The sequence below is a fragment of the Microcaecilia unicolor genome, chromosome 1 (genome assembly GCF_901765095.1).
Source record: "Microcaecilia unicolor chromosome 1, aMicUni1.1, whole genome shotgun sequence".
NCBI classification, from domain to species: domain Eukaryota; kingdom Metazoa; phylum Chordata; class Amphibia; order Gymnophiona; family Siphonopidae; genus Microcaecilia; species Microcaecilia unicolor.
This window is the reverse complement of record NC_044031.1, coordinates 735,388,576-735,413,686: the sequence shown is the minus strand read 5'-3', so window position 1 is coordinate 735,413,686 and position 25,111 is coordinate 735,388,576. Positions and strand designations below refer to the sequence as shown.

The 25,111-nt window shown below is 43.1% G+C and overlaps 1 protein-coding gene across 2 annotated transcripts in view; it reads right to left on the bottom strand.

The window, feature by feature from the left end:
• LOC115459869 (AP-3 complex subunit sigma-2) overlaps window positions 1-25,111 on the bottom strand; it is a 123,937-nt gene that overhangs the window by 4,655 nt on the left and 94,171 nt on the right. For both annotated transcript variants that reach the window (XM_030189676.1, XM_030189677.1), the window contains exons 4-5: window positions 24,898-24,969; window positions 7,606-7,713 (exon numbers count right to left, since the gene is read on the bottom strand). In XM_030189676.1, the coding sequence (XP_030045536.1) occupies window positions 7,606-7,713; window positions 24,898-24,969 (180 nt within the window). The remainder of the gene's footprint in view (window positions 1-7,605; window positions 7,714-24,897; window positions 24,970-25,111) is intronic.

Here is a 25,111-nt window from a genome sequence, read left to right as displayed (position 1 = left end):
CTACCCTCCTTCTGCCTTTTTGGTGTCTTTCTTCCATTACTATTTTTTTTATTATTTCTCTCCTTTCCATTTTTTCATTCCTTTCTTCCCTCTAACTGCCTCATTATTCTCCCATTTCTTCTACCTAGCACCCAAAGACTCCTCCTTCAGTTTCCTTTTTTTCCCTCTTTTCCCTTTTCTCTATCCCTAAGTCACATTTCTTCCTTCACTCTTTCCCTAGCTAAGATTCCCTTTCACCCCTCCTTCAGCCTACCTCTCCTTGCCTCTACCTCTCTCTCTCCCTCTCTAAAATCAGGCCATCCAGAGCATTGGACTAACAGAGAGAGAGCTCCTGGCAGGCCACAACAGAAGGCACAGACATGGGTGGGGGTGGGGGGGGGTGGGGGGGGGGGAGGAATTGCTGCATTCTCCTCACTCTCTCTTCTCACCATTCCTGGAATGTATCCAACAGCATCAGAAGTTGCACCAGGGACTGAAATGGACCGTGTGCACTATTTCTGCAGCTGCTAGATTAATTCCAGGGTAAGAACAACACAAACTGTTTTCCTCCTATGACATCCATCTCAGTAGAACACTCCCACAGCTAGGGAAATCCCCATATTCCCCTCCTTCCTTCCCTCAACCCCCCCCCCCCCCCCACTTTCTTTCTCTGTCCCTCCTTCTACCAAGTATCTATTTTCTTCTCTCTCCCTCCTGTGCAAATCTCTTGGATTTCCATTCTCCTTTCTCCCTGTGTTTCCTCCCTTGGGCATTTGCTCCCTCCCCTTCTTCACTACTCTGGATATATGCTCCATCCTCAGCACCTCTCACTCTCTGTAAAGCATCTTCTCTCCCATCTTCTCACCTTCCTTGCCTGCTCTTGCTCTATCCTCACCTCCTTTGCTCACTCCTCTCTTACCGCTTTGCTCTCCCCAGAGCTGTAACCATCCAAATTATGCCTAGGGTAGACTTAAAAATACACCCTCCCTCTCCCCTGCCCCTTCCTCCACCTTCCATCCAACACCAGAAGTACAGAGAGATGCAGTGATGCTGGGATAAGAACAAAGTAGGGTCAGTACAATTTTTAGAGCCCCCTGCAACACACTTCCACATAGCTGAGGACTGGGTTCAGTTTTGTACTTGATTCCCATTTCTAAATGTCACCATTGCAACCAGTAGAAGAAAGAGGCATAACATACAAATATTTAAGTTTTAACACCTTAATAGTAACTGCATCCTATTACAGCGTTATTGCATCTGTGAGTGAGTCTATAGGATGCTGCCACATAAGAACATTTATTTATTTTATTTATTTGTAGCATTTGAGTCCCACATTTTCCCACCAATTTGCAGGCTCAATGTGGCTTACATTTGCCGTAATGGCGGTCGCCATTTCCGGGTAACAGTATAACATATGGTATTACGTTAAGGTGCATACCTATATGGTAATATAGATGGAACATAATATACATGGAACAGTTCATGGTGTATATATATATATATATATACCATGTGCATACATACATGATAAAGAGGAATACATTATGGTATTACATGAAGGTTCCTGAGTGATAATTGAATTATAACATACATTAGGTCATCGACAATGGAGAGACCATATTCGATATAAGGATTGAAGTGATAGTTCTTGTTTACTAATAGCTAAGATGTTAATCAATCAGGTATGATTAATTAAGATTTCAGTAGTATCTGGTTCGTTTATAGTCTTATTATGTCATATTTAAGATGGTTGTTTGTGGTATGGCTTTTTGAATAGGTCTGTTTTCAGTAGCCTTCGGAAGATAGTTAGGTCTTGCGTTGTTTTTATGGCCTTCGGTAGTGCACCTCCAATGTTCCATCGCTGTCTGGCTGCCTGGGTTTCTTAACATCTGATGACGTCAGCCAGCCTCCAGTGTTCCATTCCCCCTCACTGCCCCGCCCTCGCATCAAAACATGACATCAGAGGGCGGAGCTGTGAGAGGGAGGGGAACGCTGGAGGCAAGCTGACGTCAGGATGTTACCAACGGAAGGGAAGCCAGCCAGAAAACGATGAGGAACAAAAGAAGAGAGAATCGTGGCACATCGAAGGGAGGGCAGGGCAGAATCACTGGACATGGATGGGATGGAATGGGAGGAGAGGACAGGAGAGAAGAGAATCGCAGGACACGGACAGGAGGGCAGGGAAGAGGAGAATCGCTGGACATGGAGGGGAGGGGATGGGAGGGGAGGGAAGGGAAAGGAAGAATCGCTGGACATGGAGGGAAGGGCAGGGGAAACACAAACAATCGCTTACAAGAGAGCCTTTCTAGGGCCCGTTTCATTGTTAAGGAAAACGGGCTGGGTTCCACTAGTAAGAACATAAGAGTAGCCATACTGGGTCAGACCAAAGGTCCATCTGTCCCAGTATCCTGCTTCCAACAGTGGCAGAAACCCAAGTGTCAGGTCCACCTTAAAACCCTAGTCTCACCAAAGGGGGAAGTGACATCTGGATTTTCAAAAGGCGTTTGACAAAGTATCTCATGAAAGACTCCGGAGGAAATTGCAGAGTCATGGGATAGGAGGTAGTGTCCTATTGTGGATTAAAAACTGGTTAAAGGATAGAAAACAGAGAGTAGGGTTAAATATACCACTCTGTATTTCGCCATCACAGTACTATGTATGCCATGTTGAGCCTGCAAATAGGTGGGAAAATGTGGGATATAAATGCAACAAATAAAATGGTCAGTATTCTCAATGGAGAAGGGTAGATAGTGGGGTTCCTCAGGGGTCTGTGCTGGGACTGCTGCTTTTTAACATATTTATAAATGACCTAGAGATGGAAGTAACTAGTGAGGTAATTAAATTTGCTGATGACACAAAGTTATTAAATCACGAGAGGATTGTGAGAAATTGCAAGAGGACCTTACAAGACTGGGAGACTGGGCGGCTAAATGGCAGATGATGTTTAATGTGAGCAAGTGCAAAGTGATGCATGTGGGAAAGAGGAACCCAAACTATAGCTACGTAATGCAAGGTTCCACATTAGGAGTCACCGACCAAGAAAGGGATCTCGGCGTCATTGTTGATGATACGTTGAAATGCTCTGCTCAGTGTGCTACAGCAGCTAAGAAAGAAACTAGAATGTTAGGTATTATTAGGAAAGGAATGGAAAACAAAAGTGAGGACGTTATAATGCCTTTGTATCTCTCCTTGGTGCAACCGCACCTCGAATATTGTGTTCAATTCTGGTTGCCGCATCTCAAAAAAGATATAGAGGAATTAGAAAAGGTACAGAGAAGGGCGATGAAAATGATAAAGGGAATAGGACAACTTCCCTATGAGGAAAGGCTGAAGTGTCTAGGGCTATTCAGCTTGGAGAAGAGACGGCTGAGGGGAGATACGATAGAGGTCTATAAAATAATGAGTGGAGTGGAACGGGTAGACGTGAATCATTTATTTACTCTTTCCCAAAATACTTGGACTAGGGGGCATGCGATGAAGCTACAAAGTAGTAAATCTAATATGAATCGGAGAAAATGTTTCTTCACTCAACGTGTAAATTAAACTCTGGAATTCATTGCCAGAGAATGTGGTAAAGGTGGTTGGCTTAGCGGGGTTAAAAAGGGTCTGGACGGCTTCCTAAAGAAAAAGTCCATAGACCATTATTAACTTGACTTGGGAAAATCCACTGCTTATTTCTGGGATAAGCATCATAAAATGTATTCAGCTTTTCATGGATTTTGCCAGGTACTTCCCCTTTCTGTTCTGTAACTAATAGACTTGTATCTATGATGGGCAGGATAGTAAATTCCTAATAAACCTCGAAACCTTGACCCTGAAGCTGAGAAACCGCAACCACTTCGTGCAGGTAGGTCAAAAGCTCAGCTTGGAACCTTGAAGAGTTTCAGTTTTGACCTGACCTGCTGCAGGTCAGCCTTGCGTGCCTGCTAGAGACTGTACTGGAACTCTGGATCCAGGAACCAGGTCAGAGACTAGTAAGAACTGCTACTTTATTTATTTTTTGTCTATTAGATTGTAAGCTCTTTGAGCAGGGACTGTCTTTCTTCTATGTTTGTACAGCGCTGCGTATGCCTTGTAGCGCTATAGAAATGCTAAATAGTAGTAGTAGTAGTAGTAGTTGCTGAGGAAAAGACATTCAGGTATGCTGTGGCCATGCAGGAGCAGGCCACCCAAAGACGTTGTGCTTACAGTTAGTTTTGGATATTGTTTCTCCCCTCCTGTGAAGTAAACAGCAGTCCTTCCCGGAAACCGTTAATAAAATATTATTTGTTTTCACCGTAACTTGTGGATGTGTGTGTGTGTGGCTTGTTTTACCGGGCTCCACGGCCCATCCTCGCTCATGGTACCACAGGGCCTATCTGCTTTCCTTTTCAAGGAAACTAAAAGTGTTCTCAGTAATTCATGGCCCTTTTGGGTACTGTACATTGGACTATCTTCTGTTGCTGTATCTAGCAAAAAGTCATTCTGGTAGTGAATGATTTCCTTGGCAAATTTAGCACATAGTAACAGTAAATGGTAGCAGATAAAGACCAGCATGGTCCAACTACTCTGCCCAGTACTTGCTGCTGTGCGAAGGTTATACTACTCTATGCCTTTTTTGAAGTGTGAAATTCCTGTAGTTATATATTTTTCCTGTCTTTGGAGAAGATTTGTTCATTAATACCCTTCAAGTATTTAAGGGCCCCGTTTACTAAGCTGCGCTAGAGGCGCGTTAGTGCTTTTAGCGCGCACTGTGTAGGTGCCCACAATATTCCTATGGGCACCTACACAGCGTGCACTAATTTTGTGCATGCGCTAAAAATGGCACCCCGACATAATAGACCATGACAAAAAAAAATAAATTTCAAAGTCCACACTTTGATCCACAAGATCCTCCATGGAGAAGCTCTAAGTTACATGACCAGTTTGATCGACCTTCCAGCCAGAAACGGATCCAAATCTTCTCGAACATATCTCAACCTTCACCTTCCCAATTGCAAAGGTCTCAAATACAAAACCTATTACGCATCCAACTTCTCCGTTACAGGCAGCCAACTCTGGAACGCAATACCAAGACACATCTGAACACCCAATGAACACCTACCCTTCCTAAAGCTGCTGAAAACTTACCTCTTCAAACAAGCCTATCCAAATCACCCAACATAACTCACGAACCAACGCACACCACTAACACCACCCTTACCATAATCCCTCCCCCCACATCTCTTCCTCTTGTCCCACTCTATACAATTGTGTTATCTCTGCTATATTTTATACCATACATTGTAAGCCATCATCTCCGTAATACTTTGTACTGTACATTGTAAGCCGCACTGAACCTGCTACTGAGCGGGGTATAAATGCTACAAATAAATAAATAAATAAAAACCGACAACAAAAACCCACCAAAACAGACTAAAACCAAAATAGATCATGACAAAAAAAAAAACCTCCCAAAAAAACCCAAAGACAAAATAGACTCTACACAAAACAGGGCAGGGAAACCTCCTTAATGACGCTGGATTATCATGTCAAGCAGATTTATGATTCTCACTAGATACCAAGTGTGGATAGTGAAGTTAAGCCATAGGCAGGTGCCAGGACTTTCAAGAGACAAGCCGTGGACTTTCTCAGTAAATCTATTTCATCAGGCCCTTTTGTCAGGAGTCCATTTTGTCAGGGACTTTTATGTCCGGAACTTTTTTTGTTTGGAACTTTTTTGTCTGGTTTCTTTTGACAGGGTGCTGCTAAAAATGCTAGCGCACCTTAGTAAACTGGCCCTAAATGCCTGTATCACATCTCCCCTGTCCCTCCTTTCCTCTTTGGTATACATATTCAGGTATTCAAGTCTATTTTCATATATCTTCTGGCACAAACCCCATACTATTTTTGTTGCTTTCGTCTGTACTGCTTCAAGTCTTTTTATATCCTTAGTGAGATATGGCCTTTAAAACTGAAAACAGTAATCCAAGTAAGGCCTTACTAATGACACACCTCAGTAAGAAAAAATTGATGCTCTCTTCATGTACACCACCCAAACAAATCATGAGATTTCTCTATCTGAACGATTTTAGTGCTTTACACCCACATATCCCATTTCACACTGTATGTTAAAAATATCTGTTTAAGGTATTAAAAGATTTAGTAGTTGGACTGCTGTTAATGACACAATGAACCAAAATGGCACAACTACAAACTAGAAAATAACATGACCACCAATAGCAATAGAGTAGCTTTTAACTACGTCAGCTTGCTAAATTTGACAAAGAAACTGTAATGGATTTTCACTCAATGTAGCTAAATTAGGTGCTGAATGCAATGAAATGGTAGAATCAAGTGTTAAATAACCTTTTACTTAGACCTTATATGCCAATATATATTTTTTGTTAGACAACCAGGATGCATGTCAGAAAGGAAATAATGGGCTCTGTGAAATACCAAAGTGCTGTGAAAAAGGGGACAATGTAATCTAAAGCCCAAGAAGCATTTACAAAACCACAACTAACTATTTCAAGACCAGTGACAGCACGGATGGTGGCCATCAGTCTGCCTTTATTTTCAAGTGGATATTATTTTAGGCTGGGCTTGACTTCCAACTGTGAAAATAAAACATAATAACAAAGTATGCTGATGCAATCTTTCTAGCTACTCTTCACATCTAGTTATAAATCAGATATTTCTCTCCAAAAGTTTTAAAAAAAAATACATCCATACAAACCAAGAGGAGTGCTCTTCACTGGAAAAGCGAACGTAGCAGCTCGGCTTACTACATACACTGAGACCCTCATAGCCACACCACACAATTAACAATAGCTTCAAAATACTTCACATCGTGGCTCTTTTATCCTGGTAAGAATGCAACATTGTATGAGCTCTTTTTGGTCTTTCTTGGATTACCGTATTTTTCGGACTATAAGACGCACTTTTTTCCCCCAAAATTTGGGAGGAAAATGGGGGGGTGCGTCTTATAGTCCGAAGGTAGAGATTTGGCTGGCTGGCAGGCCGCCCGCCCTCCGAGTTCGGGATCACCGTCAGGGTTACCTCCTCCCCCCCCCCCCCGGCCCTGTCACCACTTCTCCCCTTACTCACGCGATCTTCCCTGGTGGTCTAGTGACGTCGGGGCAGGAAAGAGCCCCCTCTTTCCTGCCCAGCGCGCTGCTCTCCATCCTCCTGTATGCAGCCTGACGGTCTCGGCGAGATTCAAAATGGCCACCGAGACTTCAATTCTCGGCGGCCATTTTGAATCTCGCCGAGACCGTCAGGCAGCAATGCATACAGGAGGATGGAGAGCAGCGCGCTGGGCAGGAAAGAGGGGGCTCTTTCCTGCCCCGACGTCACTAGACCACCAGGGAAGATTGCGTAAGGGGAGAGGTGGTGACAGGGCCGGGGGGGGGGGGGGGGAGGAGGTAACCCTGACGGCGATCCCGAACTTGGAGGGAGGGATTTGGACAAGACACACCGGAGCACCTAGATTTTAGAGGAGGGAAAAAGGAAAAAAAAAAATTTTCCTATTTCCCTCCTCTAAAACCTAGGTGTGTCTTATGGTCCGGTGCGTCTTATAGTCCGAAAAATACGGTAGGTAAAATTTTTTTTTTGAGACTATAATCAGTGGCAACTTTAATAGTTTGCCTTAAGTGAGTCGATTACCTCAGACTTTTCCAGTCGATTCTGGGCTTCTATCTGAGAAACTACTTCATTCATGTTGGTCTCCAGCACCATCCCTCCCATCACCACCTCATGCAAGATGTAATGAACCTGAAGAAACAAGAGACATACAGGACTTGGGTTTCAGTGCTGATGCATGAAGGACCACACAATAATTCCAGCAAAGAACCAACATCAAAACATCTTCCTTGCTAATTAATGCAAAATCCATTTGGTAAAGCAACATTTCAACATTAAGTGGCTTAAAGCTAGCTATGTTGATGATGTAACCCTATCAAACTATTATTAGTGCTTGCCACCACTCAGACAGAAATAATTTTTTAGACACAGGCAAAGCCTTTGTTTCAAAACCTGTACATTTCAGATCCAGACAAAAATGAAATGGTGTAACAAGTTTAATATCCTGAAGGACAGTACTCCTGTCCAATTCATTAACGTGTAACATCTATCAGCATCTAGCGTTAAAAATTTCTGTATGGCCAACTTAGCCTTTCACATAGACAAGGTACCTAAAATGAGGATTAAATCCATGCTTGTAAAGCACTTACATATATATCACTATATAAAACACAACTGCCATTGTTACCTTCAGAGCTAATGAAAGGGTATATGCACAAACTAGGTGGATGCACAGCCACCCAAAAATTCAGCTGTTTTGCATATCAACACACCTCATGTTAAGTAGAATCCAGAATATCCTTGGTAATTGCTCCATGTATTTAATGTTTTCTTGGACACCCGCTACAGAAACATGCTTTAAATTTATTGCAGCAAAGATGCTATTCGACCAAGAATACTCAAACCTACCACTAACTGTGACTTTCTTAGTATACAATTCAGCACTTGGAACGACAGTTCACGTTGCAAGCAATGGGAAGCTGTTGCATGAATTTGTGGATACATTTAACCATGGGCATCAGACATCAAAGGAAACTGCCTTGTGTAGTTATCCCTCTCCTATTCTAATCTTATATTGTAAACAGGCTGATCAGAGAGCCAGAAACCACATGCACACAGCACATCCATATGGTTGTCAACTCAACACAACCCATTCACAATGCCTATGAATTTCCAGTAACCTAGTTGTTATGGGGCGCTTTGTCTTCCATTTCTCTAAACCAGAATGTGAAGTGAGGCAAATGTTCTGGAGCTTATCAGTTTCGTGCTTATTTTGTTTGACTATAGTTAATCATAACAAAATTTATGGACGCTATGGGTTAAATTTTCTTCTAAGGTTCATACTTAATGGGCTAGATCATCCAATGAAACCACTCAATTTAAAAGTCTATAAAACAATATATCCCCTTTCATTCTTTGTAAACATCAGCAGATCTACTGAGGTCATGTTGTACCTGTCAGCAACAGACACCATACTAACACACAAGGAAAACCATTGCATAAATTATTTCTGGTGCAATTAAAACAAACATCTGTATCTACATGTTCCCAATGAAAGGAGATGCAGAGATATAAGAATGACAGGTCACGTAACCTATCTTACTAAACAGGATCTGATATAATTGATGCTTGCTAAATCAAACTGTTTCCAATTTGAAACAGACATTTACATTAAGAAGGTCAATTGGTGTTGCTCAAAATTCAAGCTACTGGTGGCTCCTGTACACTTTGATTATATCACAGTTTTTACAGTTACAAATATATTTTAAAAGTGATAAGAGTGAGAATCAGAATTACTAGAGTTACACAGACAAAGCAAGCACAAAAAATAGTATATTTTAGTACAAGCAGTACAAAAACAAGATAACAGCGAGGATACTGGATCCAACCTTGTACACACCTCCAAAGGTTTTGGCTTCCGATTGGTGCAAACACATTTTCTCAGGCACGGATCATACATGCAAATTCAGGGTACTTCAATTCATTTAGTACAATTGACTATTTTCTGTGCTTGATCCTCTTGGTGACACAGATAACCAATAAGCACAATTTTACAGAGTAGTATTTCCAACCACGATCGTGCAGCTTTCAGGTTTCACCAATTTGAAACCCACGCTTTTGAAAATAAGTTGCCCTGATCAGCAGGAGAGAATTCCAGAATTCCAATCTCTCATGGCTGACACCATCCTCAGAGTACTCCCTGACCTCCTCTAGGAAACTCTTATTAAAAAATAAAAAGTCCTCAAAGGAAATATTTTTTTGCCCTAGTATGCACACTTAAAGCCACAATTCAGGAGTAAACCGATTTAGAAAATATAACTTCTAAGCTTCACCCTGAACATACCTCCTTCACAAAAATACATATAGGGAGTTGGTATTAGTTCAGGAAAAGGTAAAACATTGTTGTACCTGTTAATTTCCTTTCCTTTAGTCCTGCTGCATCATCAAGGGAAAGTGAGTTTTCCAAAGACCTCAGTGGTATAAGGGCTGGTGCTCTGTGGAAAACACTAGTATTTTCTCTACCTCCAGCAAAGGTTAGGTTGTGTGAGATGGTGCATCTGGTCCTAGACCTAACTCCCAGCAATGCAGGCTGAGGCCATGCTGCTTGGTAGAGCCCAACGGCCTCTTAGGTATCCAGTTCATGGACCAAGACCTGGTAGCGCATGATGCTTGGATCTGCAGCCCCACCCCCGTCTTCACCCATGGGCAATAACTAGAGGCACTCGGCTTGGTCACCACAGGTCCCCCCCCACCCCCCTTCTGCTCTCCTGCACCCCCTCTGGGTGGATTCCTTCCAGGCTGTCCAAAAGAAATCTTAAATCTGGCTGGGCTGCCTGATCTAGCTTTATTCCCCTGTTGTCAGAAGTATAAAGATCTTCGGGAAGGGGCTTCTTCCAGGGGACAGGGATGGGGCTGCCCACTACTCCCAATATCTGTTGCCCTGGCACCTTAATGAATTATATAATAAAAGCTTCATTCACAGCAAGACTGGACACTCCTCCATCCAAGCTCTCACAGCTTGGAGGATCAAGGGCTCAACTCGACTGACTTCCTACTAGTGATCCAAGAGCTTCTTCAAGCAGCCAACAAACATTCCACTCAGAAATCTTACTCTTTAAAATGGAAACATTTTTGCACATGGTGTACTCAAAATAGTCACAACCCCATTTCTCCTTCAATCCAAATTTTACTTTGGTATCTTCTTCATCTTTCAAATTCCGATGTCTCAAGTATTCTTCTTTAAGAGTTCATTTAGCACCGATGCGTGATATAAACACAAAAGAATCCTGTTTAGAAGGAACAGATCCACAGAAGCTTAGTGGAGATTGGGTGGCAACACTGGCAATTGGGAAGCAACGCCAATGGGCAGACTTCTATGGTCTGTATCCTGAAAATGGCAAAGACAAATCAAGGACAGGTATACATATAAGGTATCACATACAATGAGTTTATCTTGTTGGGCAGACTGGATGGACCATACAGGTCTTTTTTTCTGCCATCATCTACTATGTTACTATGTAACCATTGTCACACAGAAGCACATGGGCAGTCTTTATCATCACCCTGGAACTCATTGCTGGAGGATGTGGTGACAGTAGTTGATCTGGGTTTAAAAAAAAGGTTTGGACAAGTTCCTGGAGGAAAAGTCCATAGTCTGTTATTCAGACAGAGACGGGGAAACCACTGCTTGACCTTGGATTGGTAGCATGGAATCTTGCTACTATTTCGTTTTCTGCCAGGTAGTTGTGATCTGGATCTGCAACTGCTGGAAGCAGGATATTGGGCTAGATGGACCATACTGGTCTGACCCAGTATGGCTGTTCTTATGCCACTTGATTTTTGGACGTTTTCAGCAAAACATCCAAAACTGGATTTAGACATTATATTGAAAATGCCCCTCTATATGTATTTTCAAAAGAAGCTGAAGACTATACTGTTTCAAAAACTTCTTGACAGGAAAAACTTTGAATCATTATGGTGCTCATTTTCAAAGAACATAGACTTATAAAGTTACGTGGAGGGGCATAATCGAAAGGGACACCCAAGTTTTGTTGAGGACGTCCTCGCAAAACATCCCAGTGGAGGGGCGAGGAAACCCATATTATCGACACAAGATGGACGTCCATCTTTTGTTTCGATAATATAGTCGGGGACGACCAAATCTTGACATTTAGGTCGTCCTTAGAGATGGTCGTCCCTAGACTTGGTCGTTTCTGATTTTCGGCGATAATGGAAACCAAGGACGCCCATCTCAGAAATGACCAAATGCAAGCCCTTTGGTCGTGGGAGGAGCCAGCACTTGTAGTGCACTGGTACCCCTGACAAGCCAGGACACCAACTGGGCACCCTAGGAGGCACTGCAGTGGACTTCATAAATTGCTCCCAGGTACATAGCTCCCTTACCTTGTGTGCTGAGCCCTCCAACCCCCCCCCCCCCAAACCCACTACCCACAACTGTACACCACTACCATAGCCCTTACAGGTGAAGGGGGGCACCTAGATGTGGGTACAGTGGGTTTTGGAGGGCTCACATTTACCACTACAAGTGTAACAGGTAGGGGAGGCCGGGATCCGCCTGCCTGAAGTGCACTGCATCCACTAAAACTGCTCCAGGGACCTGCATACTGCTGAGATGGTCCTGAGTATGACATTTGAGGCTGGCATACAGGCTGGCACAAAATATTTTTAAGACATTTTTTTGAGGGTGGGAGGGGGTTAGTGACCACTGGGGGAGTAAGGAGAAGTGATCCCCGATTCACTCCGGTCGTCATCTGGTCAGTTCGGGCACCTTTTTGTGGCTTGGTCGTAAGAAAAACAGGATCAGGTAAAGTCGTCCAAGTGCTCGTCAGGGACACCCTTATTTTCCATTATGGGTCGAGGACGCCCATGTGTTAGGCATGCCCAAGTCCCTCCTTCGCTACACCTCCGACATGCCCCTGTGAACTTTAGTCGTCCCTGCAACGGAAAGCAGTAGGGGACGCACAAAATCGGCTTTCGATTATGCCGATTTGGGTGACCCTGTGAGAAGGACGCCCATCTTCCGATTTGTGTCGAAAGATGGGCGTCCTTTTCTTTCGAAAATGAGCCTGATAGTATCCTATAGGACTTATTTTCAAAGCACTTGGACTTACAAAGTTTCATAGGTTACAATTGGATTCATTTTCAAAAGAGAAAAACGTTTAAAAAGTGGCATAAAGCAGCATTTGGACATTTTGCTTGCCAAAATTTTCAAATTACTATTTTTGAAACCTATGTTGCAGATGTTTATGTATGAAGTTCGTCTGCAGTGCGTCCAAATGACAAGGGGGTGTGTCAGAGGCAGGATCTGGGCATTCCTAACACTTGGGCATTTTTCTGCCATAATGGAACACAACAAAAACATCCAGGACTAAAACTAAGACATTTTGAGATAGCCCTAAATGACCAGATGACCACTTGAAGAATAAATTAATAACCCCCCTTACACCCCCAGTAGTCACTGACCCCCTCCCACCCACAAAAGATGTACAAGAAACAATGCGTACCAGCTTCTATGACAGAGTCAGATGTCACGGCTGGTCCTAATAGAGCAGCAAGCAGGTCCATGGAGTAGCTTAGTGGTCAGTGCAGTGCACTGTTGAGAATGGGACCCAGGCCCATAATCCACTCTGTTACACTTGTGGTGGAAAGCATCAGCCCCACAAAACCCACCAAAAACCTAAAGTACCCAAATAGCCATAAGGGCTATTGTAGTGATGTGATGTACAACTGGGTACAGTTAAGTTTTTGGTGGGTTTTGGAGGGCTCACCATACAATATAAGAGGGTAAGGGTGAGACGTGTACTTAGGACCTTTTATGTGAAGTCCACTGCAGTGTCCCCTCAGGTGTCCCACTGCTTTTGCTGGGATGTTTGTGTGGCCAGTCTACTAAGAATGCCAGTCCCTCATACATCCCAATGGCTTGCTTTTGTGCCTTTTTCCCTTGGACATTTTTTTTTTTTTAAATGATCCAAAAAGATAGACACTAAGCACAAAATGTATAGAAAATGTCCAGGAAATGACCATTTTTGAAACAAAAAAGATAAGACTTTCAGGGTCGAAAATGGTCATGTTCATCATTTGATTTTTGGATGTTGTCAGCAAAATGTCCAACATCAGGTTTAGACGTCATATCGAAAATGCCCCTCTATGTAACTTTGTAAGTCAAAGTGCTTTGAAAATACGCTGTCACATAACTCTGCAAGTCTAATGTGCTTTGAAAAATGTATTACATGTGATGATTTAATTTATTTTACATTTTAAGTGACGATGTCCTCTTCCTGTTTTTGTTTCCAGCTTCTTATTACTGAAATTCTAAGTGAACTTATAGTATCTAGCGGAATAGAAAAGGACATATTAGTACATAAGTAATGCCACACTGGGAAAAGACCAAGGGTCCATCGAGCCCAGCATCCTGTCCATGACAGCGGCCAATCCAGGCCAAGGGCACCTGGCAAGCTTCCCAAACGTACAAACATTCTATACAATCAAGCCATTGTGACATCACTAATGAGGTTGGCTCTTATTGGTGGAATGAGCCACTATGACATCACAATAGGTTAAATCACTGCTCTATGTAATAAAAGTGAGCCAAGTAGAGGACATAAGTACATAAGTAATGCCACACTGGGAAAAGACCAAGGGTCCATCGAGCCCAGCATCCTGTCCACGACAGCGGCCAATCCAGGCCAAGGGCACCTGGCAAGCTTCCCAAACGTACAAACATTCTATACATGTTATTCCCAGAATTGTGGAATTTTCCCAAGTCCATTTAGTAGCGGTTTATGGACTTGTTCTTTAGGAAACCGTCTAACCCCTTTTTAAACTCTGCCAAGCTAACCGCCTTCACCACGTTCTCTGGCAACTAATGTATTGTATTGAATTGTAAATGTTCATAGGGCTATAAAATAATTTAAAAGATTTTTGGATCAGCGTACTTATACCTGTTAAACTATAAATACAGGGAAGAGTTCCACTGCTACATAATCACCTTCCTCCTAGCTGTTCTTTCTCCGAGTGTAAGTGGTCTGTTCCCACCTCTGTTCTTCCTAACAACCTGCCTGCTGCCCCCTTCCCTCTAATTCCCCACAGATGATAAATATTCAGTGGATCTACATTTTGATTATTAGTCATCCGTATGTGATTCTTTGAGAGTTAAGGGAAATCTTCTCTTAAATAAATTATTGATTTACTTGAAAGCATTCCCTCTACTCAGCGTGGGCCACTGACTTTCAGAGGAAAAGCAGAAGACAGGGTCTGAACAAAAATGACAACAGAACTAAAATTTCCATTCACCTTTCTTGCTCTCCAACCAGAAAAATATAGAGATCAACAAAAGAGCTGTCACAATCCCTGTTTATCTAAGGAAAAGGCTTCATAAATTGTGGCGCTGAAGGCTATAACAATATAACTATGAAATCAAATTACAGTGGGGGAAATAAGTATTTGATCCCTTGCTGATTTTGTAAGTTTGCCCACTGACAAAGACATGAGCAGCCCATAATTGAAGGGTAGGTTACTGGTAACAGTGAGAGATAGCACATCACAAATTAAATCCGGAAAATCACATTGTGGAAAGTATATGAATTTATTTGCATTCTGCAGAGGGAAATAAGTATTTAATCCCTCTGGCAAACAAGACCTAATACTTGGTGGCAAAACCCTTGTTGGCAAGCACAGCGGTCAGATGTCTTCTGTAGTTGATGATGAGGTTTGCACACATGTCAGGAGGAATTTTGGTCCACTCCTCTTTGCAGATCATCTCTAAATCATTAAGAGTTCTGGGCTGTCGCTTGGCAACTCGCAGCTTCAGCTCCCTCCATAAGTTTTCAATGGGATTAAGGTCTGGTGACTGGCTAGGCCACTCCATGACCCTAATGTGCTTCTTCCTGAGCCACTCCTTTGTTGCCTTGGCTGTATGTTTTGGGTCATTGTCGTGCTGGAAGACCCAGCCACGACCCATTTTTAAGGCCCTGGCGGAGGGAAGGAGGTTGTCACTCAGAATTGTACGGTACATGGCCCCATCCATTCTCCCATTGATGCGGTGAAGTAGTCCTGTGCCCTTAGCAGAGAAACACCCCCAAAACATAACATTTCCACCTCCATGCTTGACAGTGGGGACGGTGTTCTTTGGGTCATAGGCAGCATTTCTCTTCCTCCAAACACGGCGAGTTGAGTTCATGCCAAAGAGCTCAATTTTTGTCTCATCTGACCACAGCACCTTCTCCCAATCACTCTCGGCATCATCCAGGTGTTCACTGGCAAACTTCAGACGGGCCGTCACATGTGCCTTCCGGAGCAGGGGGACCTTGCGGGCACTGCAGGATTGCAATCCGTTATGTCGTAATGTGTTACCAATGGTTTTCGTGGTGACAGTGGTCCCAGCTGCCTTGAGATCATTGACAAGTTCCCCCCTTGTAGTTGTAGGCTGATTTCTAACCTTCCTCATGATCAAGGATACCCCACGAGGTGAGATTTTGCGTGGAGCCCCAGATCTTTGTCGATTGACAGTCATTTTGTACTTCTTCCATTTTCTTACTATGGCACCAACAGTTGTCTCCTTCTCGCCCAGCGTCTTACTGATGGTTTTGTAGCCCATTCCAGCCTTGTGCAGGTGTATGATCTTGTCCCTGACATCCTTAGACAGCTCCTTGCTCTTGGCCATTTTGTAGAGGTTAGAGTCTGACTGATTCACTGAGTCTGTGGACAGGTGTCTTTCATACAGGTGACCATTGCCGACAGCTGTCTGTCATGCAGGTAACGAGTTGATTTGGAGCATCTACCTGGTCTGTAGGGGCCAGATCTCTTACTGGTTGGTGGGGGATCAAATACTTATTTCCCTCTGCAGAATGCAAATAAATTCATATACTTTCCACAATGTGATTTTCCGGATTTAATTTGTGATGTGCTATCTCTCACTGTTACCAATAACCTACCCTTCAATTATGGGCTGCTCATGTCTTTGTCAGTGGGCAAACTTACAAAATCAGCAAGGGATCAAATACTTATTTCCCCCACTGTATAAGCAACAATTTTCAAATAGCCAGCATAGTCACGAACTAGGTGGGCATTTTTTACGTGCATATGTTTATCCTCATTTTCAAAGGCAAACCACAAGGTTACTTTTCATTTTCAACATTCATGTGCAGTATGTGCATTAAACCTATATGTGTACTCTGCTCTGGTGCTTTTGTATAGGCAGCCAAGTAGCAGATAATGACATGTATATGTTCCAAAATAGCATGCATGGATTCTTTCTTCCTCCCCAATGTCCTTTTTTTTTTATATGGGTAAAAGTATATGCATTGTAAACCCAGTGTATACATTTAACTGCACTGACAGAAATATTCAGCCAGACCAATTTATTCATATTGCTTTTCCATTTTCATAAAGTTTCACCTGTTATTAACAATCCCACCTTTGATGGAGAGAACAATTTTCATCACAAATGATATTGCTGCTACTATGTTAATTACTGTGCAGCAAATTTTAAATTGTCCACATCTGGACAAGGATCACATGTACTTTTTACCCATGAGCTCTGCACCAAATTTCAAGGCGAAAATTTGCTTTTGAAACTTTCTGAAGTAAGGACAGTCACTGATGATGCTCTCTCTGCTCGTCTCTATGATTCCCCCCCCCCCCCCCCCCCCCCCACCATTCTGATCCCTCCATTGTCTCTCTTGCTCCCCCCCCCTTTTTTTTGCATGTAATTTCACCTTTTAAAAGTAATCTATGAGTAAGGCTTTTCAATACCTATATATAAGGCAGTTTACACAGGTTATTAGGGCATCAGGATTAAAGTATCATCTCTACCCAGATCAAACCCACCTTTAATAGAATTTGGAAGCCAAATGAAAAAAGCTTGTTTGAGAGAGCTAGCACACTGCTAAGCTCAAACGTAAGAATGGATGTTGATGAATAAACTCTAAATAAACCCTGCAAAATAGGAAGCATTGTTAGTTTCTAGACCTGCCTTTAAATTTAGGCCTCCTTGGACTGAGTTTTTGTGCACTCAGGCCCTCAGATTTAAAGAACGGAATTGCATACATGCTGGGGAAAGAAAATGGCTGACCTGTCAGACACTGAGATTTGAATTTTCTTGATCTTTGATCTGTTCCGTCTTGGATTAATTTTTGTGTGGAGGAGTAGCCTAGTGGTTAATGCAGCAGACTTTGATCTTGGGGAACTGGGTTTTACTCCCACTGCAACTTCTAATGACTCTGGGCAAGTCATTTCACCCTCCATTGCGCCAGGTACAAATAAGTACCTGTATATATATGTAAACCGTTTTGAATGTAGTAGCAAAAACCACAAAAAGGCAGTATATCAAGTCCCATTTCCACCCCCCCCCCCCCCCCCCCCCTCCTTTTGTTATTTGGTGATTTTTACTCATGAGGGAATTCTGCTTAACTGAACAAGGCAGAATTTGCACAGAGTTATCCCTACGCAGACTTTTTGAGTGGCCTGCAGAATGTGACTGGCCACTGAGATCAAAGAAGGTAAAAGCCACGGGGTTCCTCGCTTGTTAGTTCTTCTGCTTTACTCTATCTGCAGTGACTTCTTGCAATGCCTGGAAGCAGGAGCGCCGAGAAAACCAGCTGGGCCCGGAGCGGGGCAGGGCTGGACTGCCGCATCCACCCCCAGCTCCCCACTGTTCCGGGCCGCCCCCCACACTCAAGACCGTCGCTCTATGCCCTTTACCCTGACCTTCCTGTCTCTGACTGCTGCTGTCCTCTCCTGCTCCTGTGTGTCAGGATTGGAGTTAGGACCCGGCTGATTGCATTCACGTGATATCGCGTAAATGCAATCATCCGGGTCCTGGGTGGCAGACAGAAGGAGAACAAGGAAGTTAGATAAAACAGACCTGGAAACTGGCAGGAAGGAAGAAGCTTGCTGGCGTTGGGCCAGAAGAATTTTGCCCCCCCCCCCGTCTCGACAGCCCTGCCTGGAAGGGCTCAGATTCAGGCACTGTGTAGCTCTCAATGTGTTTTTGAGCCTTGCAGTGTCTGTAGTCTCATGCATTTCTAGTGAGAATTAAATGAGAGCTCGGCGGGAGAGTACCGGCACAACGTGGATCAGACATACTGAGAGATGTATGCTGCCAAAATCTATGAGCCATTCCATACACTAGCAGAAGGCTGCAAATAGAACAAAGTGCATGAAGTGGTGAGGAGCCCAGTGGGGTTTACTCCCACTTTAACTCTTATTTCTGTACAAATATGTGAGCCCACCTGGAACACAGAAATACCTACTGTACCTGGATTTATAAGACACCTAACAAGTAAGATGACTATTGTAGTAGTGTACATTTAGGTGCAGTAGGTTTTTTTTTTTTAATTTGAAAAGTTTTATTAAACACAACATAAATAATACAGTGTTTGCCAATACAACCTACAGACTTGCTCATATTCTCCAAACAATCAAATTCCAACTCAACTTGAATTCACAATTTTTGATAGTTTTCTCCCTACCCACTACATTCTCCTTCATGGCTGAATCCCCTGTATAACCACATCACTACTACATAATCGCTCTAATTGTGTCCACTCTTTTGCATCAGGCTTATATCTGCCTTGTCTCTTGTCAGTCAGTTGCTCTAGGCCCACAATGCTCTTAATTCTCATTTTCCAGTCTGTGATTGTGGGGCCTAATCTTTGTTTCCAATGAGCTGCAATCTCCAATTTTGCGGCTGCCAATCCCAGTCTTTTTAGCCGCTTCTGCCACTTAGGTGCAGTAGGTTTTTATCTGTTCCTAGAGGGCTCACAATAACATATAATGGAATTAAGGAGAGATTTCTACCTGGGTCCCGTTGTTTAAAGTCCACTGGGCTGCCCCTCTGCTCTGCAGTGATGTCCATGTAGCCATTTTTGTACAAATGATGCCACACAGATATTTTTGTGCCTGCTTTTTTGGCATTCATATTTTGTATGTTTCATTTTGGAAAATGGCTGTTCATTTTGGACATTTTCAGTTCAAGGATGTTCTTCTTGTGTATTTTCAAACAGGAAATCCCCAACGTTTTTTCCTGTTTGAAAATGGCTGCGAGATGGACATTTTTTGCGGGCGTTATGAGCAGGATGTCCCAATTCTTTTGAAAACGCCCCTCTGTGTCATACTTAACTGGCTGTATGTGGCTGGCATGAAAGGAAATTGCCAACTAGTGTTTAATCATGAATGACTATAAGACTGGATGGACTGTGCAGGTCTTTATCTGCTGTCATTTACTGTGTTACAATTCTCCCTTTGTATTTCTATCGCTGTATTTGCACCGGGATACTCATAAATGTAGTCGATTATTAACATCATCAAGTGTAGCTTGTTAAACCTTTTCAATCACACCGACAGAGCAGTATATAATCTCTGATAAACTTAGGAAGATTTGCCACATAAGAGACAGCCCTCAAGCCAGTGAGGGTTTCTGCAGCTGTTTGAGAAGGGAGGACCAAAAACAGCAGGGTTTAAAGGGAGAGAAAACATTTTTTTAAAGCCTTTATCGAATGAGTTATGTCAGCACTACCTCAAACTTTATCAGTGCCATTTGGCTGCATAATAAAGTTCAGACATTCGTTGCTAATTGTTCCAGTGAATCAATTTTTTACGGGCGTTTCTGCTAAAATTGTTATTGTTATGCTTGGAAAGACAGGTTGGAGGATTTTCAGCTCAGAATATAAAACACCACAAATAATTATGAGTTGGAGAAATGGGCCCTGAAAGTTTCACAAGGACGCCATGTGCTACAATTCCACTGGTCTCTGAGGCTTGCCAATCATGCTGGAAGCCATGCAATGCAGCAGTCTGCCAAGAAATTCATTCAGAAGGGGTCACAAGGAATTTTCATGAAAAAGCACATTTTTAAACATAGAAATCATTTTTCCCACTGTGCTTTTCTGGGCAGAAACAATTTCCTATGCTATTTTAAACTTTTATGTTAAATCTGTTTAATGTCATACAACAAAAGCCAGGGAAAACGGCTTTTAACACAATCCTATATAATAAAACGCACCTCCAACGTTCTGAAGCTGACTCCGTGTTTGAGGCATTCCTGCTCTCTGGCTCCAGGCAGCTACTAAACCGATGCATCACGTAGTTCCGGGTACGGCACCAACACGAGGCCACGCCCCTGCCGCAACACCACGCCCCCAGGTCGCCACCCCCAGGCGTTCAGGCACGGCTCTTCTCTCTCTGTTAGCTATGGTCCCACCCTCATTTCCTGTTTCCGCAATGAGGGCGAGACCAGAGCTAACAGAGAGAGAAGGGCCGAGGCTGCACGCCTTTTAACGCTGCTTTCGGCCACCGAAACAGATGATTTTACAAATTTCGAAGGAATGTGGCTGGAACTGGGAGGGAGGGAGGAAGGGAGGGACAATGACCCTAGAACTGGGAGGGAGAGGGACCCTGAAACTGGGAGGGAGGGAGGGGGGGCTCTCAAACTGGGAGGGAGGGGGACCCTGAAACTACTACTACTACTATTTAGCATTTCTATAACTGGGAGGGAGGAGGCTCTCTGGGAGGGAGGGAGGGAGACCCCGAAACTAGGAGAGAGAGACCCCGAAACTAGGAGAGAGAGAGAGGGAGGGGGGAACCTGAAACTTGGGAGTGAGGAAGGGGATGACCCTGGAACTCGGAGGAAGGGAGGGAGCAGGGGACGACCCTGGAACTCGGAGAGAGACAGGGAGGTAGGGGACGACCCTGGAACTCAGAGGGAGGAAGGGAGGGGACGGACGACCCTGGAACTCGGAGGGAGGGAGGCGGCCACCCTGAAACTCGGAGGGAGGGGCACGACCCTGGAACTCGGAGGGAGGGAGGGGGGCCCATGGCACACACTCTCATTCTCACACACACACTCTCTCACAGACACACTCGCACCCAGTCTCACTCTCTCTCTGTAACACACACACAGTCGCACATTCACTCTCTCTCTCTCATACAGTCAGTCTCACATACACTCTCTCAAACATACACACTCAAAGGAAAACCTTGCTAGCGCCCATTTCATTTCTTACAGAAACGGGCCTTTTTTACTAGTTAATCAATATTTCCATCATTCTATGACCTTGTGTGCACAAAACTGGATGCCTACAATTATGCATGTAACTTAACAAATTAGCTGCTAACTGGCACTAACAACCAATTATTGGTGATAACTGGCATTCATTGGTGCTAATTAGCATTAATTTACAGTTACACATCTAACTGCAAATAGGCCCCGATGCTCAGAAGCAAACATAGGCGCTAGAGGCAATTAGAACCAGAATAGCACCTGCATTAACCAGCGCTCGGAGCACAGGAAACAACGAACTCACCGAAGAACAGCACAAATAAGAAATTAAGAACAGCCATACTGGGTCAGACCAATGGTCCATCCAGCCCAGTATCCTACTTCCAGCAGTGGCCATCCAGGTCACAAGTATCTGGCAGAAAACCAAATAGTAGCAACATTCCATGATACCAATCCCGGGGTCGTCCCCGCGACGGAAAGCAGTTGAGGGCGCCCAAAATCGGCTTTCGATTATGCCGATTTGGGCGACCCTGAGACAAGGACGCCCATCTCCTGATTTGTGTCGGAAGATGGGCGCCCTTCTCTTTCGAAAATAAGCCTGACAGTGTACAAGGGATATTGCAATTTATTCCATGGTTTTGGATGATCTTGGATTGTGATCTACTAAATCCAGCCAACAGGAAACATTTGGATTGTAGGTGAAGTCTGCGAGTGCAGTCTTAAGTCACAGACAATTTGGTCATCTTTACTTGAGGCACGTTATTGCTGAAAGGTTACCTTGGTCTCTCTCGTTAGAAAGCTCATACATTTTAAAGTAGTAATTATACAAATCTATCCCTTTGTTGCATAGGACTTACAATGGCCTTTGGTATTTATGCAAACTAACTTGCAAAAAAAAAAAAAAAAAAGGACTGAAAATAACTTTAAAATGATAGTGTAAAGGTGAAAAACGTCGATCAGTAATTTCTTTGAAAACTTCCTTATCTTATCTCCAAACAATAAAGCATCTGAAAAGAGGTGAGGCAACTTCTCTTTGAGATAAGTGGATTCCTGCACTCGACTGTGCAGCTAGTTCATGACCTACAGATTCACCCTATTGCCCCCTTCCATATCACATCTTGGCCTTTTTGGTTTTCATTCAAGTGAAAGTTCTAAGCCAAGGCTAGACCTTTGGCCTTTTAGCTAAGATTTAAAATCTATAATATATGGGGGTTAGTGTGCTTCCAGTTGGCACCATTCCAGTTTTCACCCAGTCTAGTTTGTTTTGGGATGGAGTGACCCTTATGGCAGACGATCAAGTCCGCAGACTTGCTCTCTGTACTTGTTTTTTCTATTTACAACAGCTTAGGAAAATTTGTTATTTTTCTCAGTCTGATTTAGCGCAGTTGATATATGCTTATATTCTGTCACAACTTGATTATTGCAAGAAGCTGTTTCAGGGATTTCCACTGAAGAGCTTGAAACGACCACAGCAAGTTCAAAATGCTGCTGCATGGCTTTTGACAAAATTCAAGGCATTATGATCATATTACACCAAATCTCACAGCTTTAACTAACTAACTACTAATCATTTCTATAGCGCTACCACTACTACTACTACTACTATTTAGCATTTCTATAGCGCTACAAGGCGTACGCAGCGCTGCACAAACATAGAAGAAAGACAGTCCCTGCTCAAAGAGCTTACAATCTAATAGATGTATGCAGCGCTGTACACATTATATGCAGGTACTTTTTCTGTCCCTAGAGGGCTCACAATCTAAGTTTTTCTACCTGGGGCAATGGAGGGTTAAGTGACTTGCCCAAGGTCACAAGGAGCTGCAGTGGGAATCGAAACCAGATTGCCAGGATCAAAGCCTGCTGCACTAACCATTAGGCTACTCCTCCATCCTCTGCATTGGTTACCAATTGAAAAACAATGTAAATTTAAATTGATGGTTATTGTTGTTAAAATTTGTCATGAGACTGTTCCTGGCTATTTTTTGACCAAGGTTTTAAAGTAGATTCCAAATCGCCCATTGCATTCTCAGGGTGATAGGCTTTTTGCTCTTCTTCCAGCTAAATCTTGTCACCTTGAGCAACTGCGCTCTTAAGCTTACTCCTATTCTGTAGTTCTTCTTTGGAACAAATTGCTTCTTTCTTGCAGATTTGTTAATGATTTATTGGAGTTTAGGAAAGCTATAAAAACTGTACTCGAATTAAATCTTATACATAGGGTAATTTGATGGCTAAAAAATTACTATTTATATGTTAAGTGTTCTACTTAATTTGTAAGTTTATGCTGTTATTAGTTTATTTTATGCTAATTATATATGTTTCTTTTGTAACCTGTTCTTAGCTTAATTGGGAGGACAGGCTAAATATCTACATAAATAAAAAAGAGATGGTGCAGCTCATTACCTGTTCCTATCACCTTGACAGCACTGCTCTTACAATCTGCACTGCATGGTCTGGCTCTTCTGCAACACTGCACAGCCCAAACTTACCGAGAACCAACTATGGGCTGCAAAGTGTAGGAGCAGTGCTGTTTCTATAGTGAAAGCAGTCATTGTTAAAAAAATAAAATAAAAATAAAGTAACACTGGGAGATGTAAAATCCTGGGTGCCAGAATGCAATTTCTAGCAACTTGGCACCCAGAATTTGTCAAGCCCCCCCCCCCCCCCCCCCCCCCCCCCCCCCCGCTCAAAGACATGGAGGAAGGGAGAGAAAAGCTAAGTCAAACAGCTAAATCCCATGGTCTAGCTAAATCTAGCAGTTTAGCTTTGCAAGGCAGCTAAATGTTGGCCGTTCAAATTGAGAAAGATCTCAAATTTGGAGGAAGAATTTACCAAGATAAATTCAATGGCTAAGATGAATTCATTTAACTAGCCATTGAATTTATCTAGTAACCTGAATAGCTAAAATACAGGTATACCGTAAGAACTTGGGAGTCCACATGAAGTTACCGGAGGGCTTAGTATTGTGAAGGTTGAAAGCTTCTTGTGTAGTCCTATTCGGTACATTCTATTCAGAGTCACCAGCAATTTCTTCCTGACCAAGAACTCAGAGGACTTTGGTTTTCAACCCACCTAAGAGACTGGTCAACTGAGAAAAGATTTTTTTGAAAATCCGAATTTTATTCCTGGGGGATCTAAAACCTGCTACATTGTATGGCTGTACTGTACCGCACTGTCTATGCTGCCCAGCTCACAGGGGTAAGAAAAGCAAACTATCCTTGATCATGCAATGCTTCAGGATCAGTACAGGGACTACTTACAGAAGATCCTCTTGGTCATGCAAGATTATGGTCATTTATGTAAAAGAGGAGACCAGAGGCGTCTTCAAAGTCTGTAACTGCATCCAGCTTAGGACATACCTTATCCACATGGAAGATCAAGTCCAGCTCACACACGTTCTCAAAGCACTTATCCAGTGTCTCCACAAACACCTGGAAAAGAAACAAAGAGATGCAAACATTTCACATCACAATTCCTTCATGTATGTGACGCAAACTTCATTTCTAACACAAGAAGTGCCATGCCGAGTCAGACCAAAGGTCCATCGAGCCCAGCATCCCTTCTCTGACAGTG